Raw genomic sequence first — 7,878 nt, 5'->3', positions numbered from 1 at the left:
ACTTGTGGTTAATTATTTGATTGTTGAAAAATCAATCAAATTTTTGTTGAATCGTTTTTGTGTTCTGGTGGAGATTGAGAAATTTGATTTTGCAATACTCAATCTATGACAGAAAAAAAAATCAATTCAATATTTTATGATGACCAAAAAATCACTTTGTGCAATTTGGTGAAAAGCACTAAAATTTCCTTTATCATTGTCTCCCCATATATATATGTTAATCTCTATACGTACCATGTGCATTATTAAATGCAAATAAGAATCACCTCACCCACCATTCTTTCAAAAAATCACCTTACCCATACCCACTATGTGCATTATTGAAATTCTTTCACCTTCATTTTCATGCATGATATCCACGTTGGTCACGAGTTGGAGAGCATTGCACTCTCACACATAATTCAACCACATAACTCAACCACAGTTTCTTTTTCTTGCTTTAATAACTCAACCACACTAAAAAAAAAAAAACACATAACTCAACCAGAGTTTCTTTTTCTTGCTTTATAAGACAAGGTATACCATCTAATCTACTCAAACTCCTTCTCCATCTCTCAAACAACTCCATTTTAAATTCATCATTCTCTCCTTCAATCAATATTGTTGCTAGTGGTTTCAAAAGTAAATTTAAATTATTTTCTTTCAGATATGCACTGTTACTACTGACTTCAGAAGCAAAAAACCAACCAAGTACATATTTGGTTCATTAGCAATAAATTATCTACTTTAGCGAGTGTAATTTCCTTGATTAACAGGTATATATATTTTATCTTTAAACAATAATTTATGCAAAAGTAATTTAACTTATATTTTATCTTTAAACAATAGTTTATACTTAGAATTCCATATCATGTGGTTTTTTAGCTTCTCCCATATGTCTTTAATTTAAATGTTTATGAGGTTATTCTTATTTAGTTCTCTTACGAAGTGTTGATATTGTGTTAAGTAAAATGATTATATGAGGGTATAATTATGAAGTGCTCTTATAGGAAATGTTGAAGTTGTGTCAAAAAAAATGTACCATATGTATCACGAATCTCACATTAGAGGATTGTCTGATTAAAGTTCACCCAGTAAAATCTCTAGTCAATTTGTGATCTAATATTTGGTTAGGGGTTAACTACAGGCGGAGGTATGATAGCAGGAGTAGCATTAGCTGCTAAAGCCATTAACTCGGCTATTTGTCTTTTGGTGGTTGAGCATAAAGGAGCTGATGATGCACTGCAATCTAAACCAGCTAGAAGGATAATAAAATTGCCTGAGATAAATACTATAACAGACGGGCTTCAAGCATTTCTTGGAGACCACACATGGTAAAAACAAATCCTTAGCAATCATGTAATTTTTTTTTTTTAGGGAAAGCAATCATGTATATTATGAACTAAAATAAAGTGTTTTGGTCTATTTCGATTAATTCGTCGAGTTTTCTGTGGCACAGGCCTATTGTACGAGATCTTGTTGAAGATGTAATCACGGTGGAAGACTTTGAAATCGTCAAAGCAATGAAACTGTGATTTAAAATTCGTAAGATTGTTTTAGAACCATGTGGAGCTGTTGGCCTTGCTGTTGTGCTATCTGAAACTTTTTCAGAAAAATCCTGCTTGGAAAGATAGCAAACATATAAGAATAGTAGTTTCAGGAGGAAATGTTGATATGGATGTGCTTTAGAAGTCTTTGAACAAATGAAAATGACTCAATTGCAGATGACTATTATTATTCAATCACCCAATAAAATCTATGCTTGGAAGGATAACAAACATACATGACTAGTAGTTTCATGAGGAAATGTTGATATAACTGTGCTTTAGGAGTCTTTGAACAAATGAAAATGACCCCATTGCAGATGAATAGTATTATTAATATTATTCAATTATTGATGTAACATTTTGTGTAAATTATCTCAATAACCAGTTGACTTTCGAACTGAGATTGTTATTTATAATTAGTTATTTAATCAACATTTTTACACCCTCAAATGATAGAAAACTTGCTTTGCATGCGTGAGGCACGTGGTTTAAATAAAAGTGTGAAGGACTTTGATAATCATAAATAAATTTTGTTATTTTAAAAGTATTTCTCTGATGAACTTGGTCACGGGTTACAGACTTCAATTCCATATCTCCCGACATTGGTATTAGTCACTAGGTCTTGTGATATTCCTAGCACGACTCATACTTAGTTTCCCTCAAAACCTAAACTCCGCAACACGCACAATCCATAACAGTTAAAAGTGTAATTAAGTCTTTAGTTCAGAAAAAGTTTACAACATAGTAGACGTTTTAAGTTAATTCTTAAAATATTTTTTTCGAAGGACTATATAGTGTGTTTTGATTGGACCAATGTATAGAAAATATATATACACACACATAAAAATAAGTCCAACTAGTCCCCGTAAGCTTAGCTCAATTGGTAGGGACATTGCATAATTTATGCAGGGGCCGGGGTTCGAACCTCGGATACCCCCACTTCTCCACATTTAATTGTGTGAGCTTCAGCCACTATACTACTAGACCAAAAAAAAAATAAAAAAAAAATTAAGTCCATCTACTACATTATTTATACTCCCTCCGTCCCTATATCTAACAACCCATTTGACTTTATTTTTGTCCCTAAATCTAAACCCCTTTTCAAATTACTAGATGCATTTATTATTTTCTTTCCTAAACATACCCCTAATTAATGCTACTAACTTGTTTTGAAATTTAAAAAGTCAAATTTAATACATATACAAACAAAGGACAATATGATAATATTAACACAGAAAACAAACATAATAATTACATTGTCAGCTTTTCTTAAGAAATGTGAAAAAAGGAAAGGGATGATACATTAAGGGACGGAGGGAGTAATTAATTGCGTAAACCATATCTGATCAATTAATTAGAAGATCAACTTTCACACTCTCTTTTCAACCCATTTGAGTTGACCTGATAGTGTTTAAGGATGGCAAAATGTATGAATATGAAATTAGATCGATAAAAAGAATCATTTATCCCTACGCAAATGGTAGAATTTGTGTATACTGTCCCCATGAGCTTAATTCATTTGATAAGGGATAATGCACAATATGTGCAGGGGCTGGGGTTCCAACCCCGGACACCCTCCTTATTTATTCATTTTAAGTGAATTTCTCTAACCACTAGGGCTCTTGACAAAAAATAAAAAAAAAGGTTTAATTGCATGTTTGATCCCTTATGTTTATTTTAATTTTCAAGTTGGTCCCTTATGTTTTAAAAGTTTCAAGTTGGTCCCTCACGTTTTAAAAGTTTCAAGTTGGTCTAAAACGTTACTCACGTTGGAATAAGTTAGTCCCTTCGGTCACTTAACGTTTTAAGATTCAGATTAACAATATGGGTGATGGAACTTAACTTATTTAGAAAATCAGTTTTAAAGCATTTATTTATTTATTTTTGTTTTATTAAACTCAATATCATGTTGCAGAAGGGACTAACTTATTCCAGTGTGAATAACATTTTGGACCAACTTTCCTTCAAAAAAAAACATTTTGGACCAATTTGAAACTTTAAAACATAAGGGACCAACTTGAAAAATAAAAACATGGAATTAAGCCTAAAAAAAATTGTGTATTCCGAATGACCACCACAAACCCTACGATTTTGCTCAACACCTCCACGGCGAAGCTGCACCTGCAAACAATCCCTTCCCGGCGAACTTCATCCTACAAGCACCGAACAGCAGCAACACCAACAAAATCTCTACCTGATTCAACTTCCATGGCATGGCAGACCATTCAAGAGGTACATACATATGTGAAATTTAACTATCTCTCATTCACCATTTCACATTTAGTTTCTGCTTTCGCTACAAACCCTAACCCTAATTCCTCTTTCGTTTCACCTACTATTCCCACCACTAAACCTCCTTTCTGCATCCTTCAACGAACTCTAAAAATGAGCAATCAACTATGGCAGATTGGTCTCAACTTCCAAAGGAACTTCTGCAACTAATATCTGAAAAAATCGACAATGAATTCTACCTTATTCGCTTTCGTTCCGTTTGCTCATCATGGCGAACTTCCATTCTAAACTTCCCTCACAGTCACAATCGTATACCCTTGAGCCTTCCTGCATTCCCTAACTCCAACAACACCATCGGTTCCATCATCCGCGAGCTCTCCAAACACAGCTTGTTTCTCATCAAACCACCCACAACACCAAACCAACAACAAACTCTCCACCGTCCTTGGTTGATCAGAATGGGTCAAAGTTTTGACGGTAAATTTGATCTTTGGCACCCCCTTTTACGTCACCAACTTATACCTTCATTCGGAAATGTGCTTGACTTTAACCAACTCTCTGTCTACAGTCTCGGACACGTGTTCTTCATTCACGATAGATTACTTCCGAATTCGTGGAGTGATGTATATTGTGAAAAGGTCGTTATTGCCACTTGTCATGGGGAGCAACCTCTTGATATTGTCACACATGACAACTCTGGGGAGACAATGGTGTTCCGTTGTGGGGATGATAGTTGGACAAAGATCCTCAATGTGGCGAAATCCCATGAAGATTTTTGCATTTTTAAAGGGCGGCCGTGTGTGGTAGATGAAACTGGTCGGACTGTGATGATCGGATCAGACTTGAGCGTTCATTTGGTAGCTGAGCCTTTCATTGGTGGTGATGTTAAATTCTTGGTGGAGAGTGAATGTGAGTTGTTGCTTGTGGATAGATATATAAGTAATGGTCTTGATGATGTAAGGATTGATGTCTTTAGGCTTGATGAGAAAGAGAAGAAGTGGGTCAAGTTGGAAAATTTAGGGGATAGGGTTTTGTTTCTGGGGGAAAGTTGTTCATTCTCTGCTTTTGCGTCGGATTTGGGTTTCGACAATGGGAATTTTGTGATCTATTGTAACGGCAATGTGTGGGAGTGTGAATTGAGTGTTTTTCATTTGGAACAAGGTTGGGTTTCACTTTTGTCTGATTATCCTGACTACTTCAAGTTGTTCTGGCCACCTGCGGAGTGGATCGAAAGGCTGCTTTTATAATAGAGTATGTTATCTTGCTTGCATTGAAAGTTTCTAATGTGATAGTAATTGATATTGGATTATTGTGCTTAGTTTCCTTTGTTACATTGGATAAACTTTTCAACCAATACTTGTGGAAATATGACTAATAAATCATCTTACATTTTGACTATTGAGTTTTTCTAACTAATAATACCTTTTGTATAAGTTGGAATTGGTATATGGACTACTATTTTTTAATAAGTTTCTTCATTTAACTTTTTAATTTACGACTAGCTTCGTTTTTTTTCCTAACTGAGGAACTAAATACTCACTTTAGAGCTAAACTCAAACTAGGGTCATGAGATTTTATGTAAGGACTATAGGCCTTCGATATTGATCATTCATTAGAATCTAGAAGAGGTTTACTAGCTAATGTTATATCCCTGAAGTGTGTAATTATTGGGTTGGCTCGTTAAGCCGACCCTTCAACAAGAAAACTATGCTATCTTCTTTAGAGAGATGCTCAAACACTCTCGCACAAATACTCTCAATGTATGGTGCCACGTTTCCACTTTTGTCAACATTTTACTTGTTTATCGGCTTTTAAAGTTGGGAAAGCTTTTAATACTTTTTTTTTTGTTATTGGCGACTCAAATGTCATCTCTGTAGCCGGTTCCGTAATTTGTAATCCTCACCTCCCTGTACATTGTACAAGCCATCTGAGCCCTTAAAAGATTACAATTTCGTGTATGGGAAAATTCATTGAATGGTAGCCATGTCATAAACAAGCCAAGTAACAAAACAAGGCGCAAACGAGGTCTGCAGTCACAATGTCCATACTTGTAATAAGGAGTTATGTTGAACTTTTCAGGCGCATGTGTTACATTAGAGAGCTTGTAATTAGAAGAGGGGTAACTATTGAGTTTGTATGGAGGTTTGTGCAAATTGGTTTTTGGTTCGATGCTATGATTTTGAGGGAAGGGTAGACTTACTTTTTGCTTAATAGGCCAAAAGGGAAAGTCTTTGAATAAAATATTTTGCTTTTTGGCAACATATTTTCCATCCAGACAATGATTCTGTTTGTTGTATCTAACTTCTATAGAATGGTACTATTAATCCTGTGATATATGTTATATTACACCCTCAGTTTGTTTACTGTTTCCTTAAATTGTAGTAGTGAAAATGCTAAGAAACGGTACCAGTTTGCTTACTTCTATCATGCTTTCAAATTTCATTCCTACTTGTGTAGTTAAATATTCCCAATTAGTCACACTATTGAATTTAAAATGCAGATCAAACAGTTTTTTTAAGTTGGCTGAGTGCTTTTAATATTGATTGACCTTGTTATCTTTTTATACAAGGCTAAAATATTGTTTTAGTCCATGCAAATATAGCGAATTTGAGTTTTGGTCCCTGGTAAAAAAAAATTTGAAATCAATACCTGCAAAATTTTTTGTTTTTGAAAATAGTCCCTAGAGGGACTATTTTCAAAATCAAAATATTTTGCAGGGACCTTTTTAAAAAATCAAATATTTTGCAGGGACCAAAAACTACAAAATGTGTTCAGACATCATGTGCCACGTATGCAAATCATCACAAAAGTAGGGTCAGAGACTATTTTCAAAAACAAAAAATTTTGCAGGGACTAATTTCAAAAAAAAATTTTACCAGGGACCAAAACCCAAATTCGCTATATCTGTCGGGACCAAAATCATATTTTAGCCTTTGTAGAATGGTGTTATACTAATAGTTGTGGATTGAAAATAGACCTTTAGTAAAGCAAATGTAGAGTAGGTAAATAAAACTTTCTTGTCCTGTTTCATGGCTTAGACAAAGCATTGCTGTTAGAGTAACTGGGCAACCAGAACTTGAAGGTTTATGATATTTGTGTTGTAGTCCATATAGCCAGCCTTCTAATCAAGCAAACGTGCAATAGTCAATTTTCAGTTAACATTTTGATTTTATTTCTATATCTATGACAAAATAAACATGAAGACCATGTAGTTGCATTGTGGGAGAGAAGTCAATTTAAATTATATGTTTGCAAATGCAATGTTTGTGCTAGATTTGAGCAATTTAATTATTTCATTAAGTCTGGTGTGGTAGCAATAAAATAAATGAGTAAATGTGTTTCCATCTTTACATTGTAAAATTATGGAAACGTGTGGATAATTCAATAGCATTAATAAAGTTGTATGATACTATGTTGATATTGTTTCTAAAATGGTCTAGTGCAACTTTTGTCACTCTATTTTGCCACCATGCCTCTTTCTTTAAACTATTGTACGGTTGTACCTGTTTTTCATCATAGGTTATACATCTTGGTTGCGCAATAGACAACCAATGTGAAGCTTTCTTGTTTTGGAGACTCAAGGAGGAACAAATGACAAAGAGGACAGCAACAGAAGGATAGATGTTTGCTGCAGCTGCTGATGTGTTGCAATGGCTGATGATGAACCATGAAGAGGTACCCCAGAAGCTAAGAAAAAGTATGCCCCTGTTTTTGTCACTATGCCAACAGCTAGGATTTGTCACAAATTGATTGTCTTGGTTTACTTTTCTTGATTGGTAATGTACAATGGGGCGGTTGTGTTTAGGTTTCATTTAATCTTTACTGGTTCATCATCCCAAATATTTACTTTAGAATATGTCACGTTTCTTTTTTGGGTTTTTTGCTTAAACATAATTTTTTAGGGTTAATCAAACGAAAGATACTCAACTTCCTTTGAGGGTAAGAAAAAGATTTGTCTAAAAAGACGAAAGGGACAACGGTAAACTTGTATGTGATGTATTCCAGCAATCACCGTCTCAAATAATGAGGCTCGATAATGTTGAGTTGTGAATAAAGGGAAGCTATTGTTATATGCATCCCCTTTTTAATAAGCACCTCATATATATCAAGAGAAAATCAA

At 34.4% G+C, this 7,878-nt stretch overlaps 1 protein-coding gene and 1 long non-coding RNA gene across 2 annotated transcripts; both read left to right on the top strand.

Moving 5' to 3' along the window:
• Positions 1-508: 508 nt before the first annotated feature.
• Positions 509-1,927, top strand: LOC146936784 (uncharacterized). Its single transcript, XR_015030717.1, has 3 exons — positions 509-755; positions 1,127-1,313; positions 1,439-1,927. It is a non-coding gene; the product is annotated as an uncharacterized LOC146936784 (long non-coding RNA).
• Positions 1,928-3,582: 1,655 nt separating this feature from the next.
• On the top strand, positions 3,583-7,588 carry LOC146936783 (F-box protein SKIP23-like). The gene is made up of 2 exons (XM_085751409.1): positions 3,583-5,009; positions 7,278-7,588. Exon 1 carries the CDS (start codon positions 3,926-3,928, stop codon positions 5,003-5,005), a length of 1,080 nt encoding a protein of 359 aa, XP_085607535.1. The 5' UTR covers positions 3,583-3,925; the 3' UTR covers positions 5,006-5,009; positions 7,278-7,588.
• The last annotated feature ends 290 nt before the right edge of the window (positions 7,589-7,878 follow it).

This window comes from Medicago sativa, chromosome 3, assembly GCF_051527215.1.
Source record: "Medicago sativa cultivar Bolivia chromosome 3, Bolivia_mono, whole genome shotgun sequence".
In the NCBI taxonomy this organism is placed as follows: Eukaryota; Viridiplantae; Streptophyta; class Magnoliopsida; order Fabales; family Fabaceae; genus Medicago; species Medicago sativa.
This window is presented reverse-complemented; position numbering and strand designations above follow the sequence as displayed.

What these genes read in the sequence shown, in the direction of transcription:
- LOC146936783 (XM_085751409.1), top strand. Translation starts at nt 3,926, where the DNA reads ATGGCAGATTGGTCTCAACTTCCAAAGGAACTTCTGCAACTAATATCT.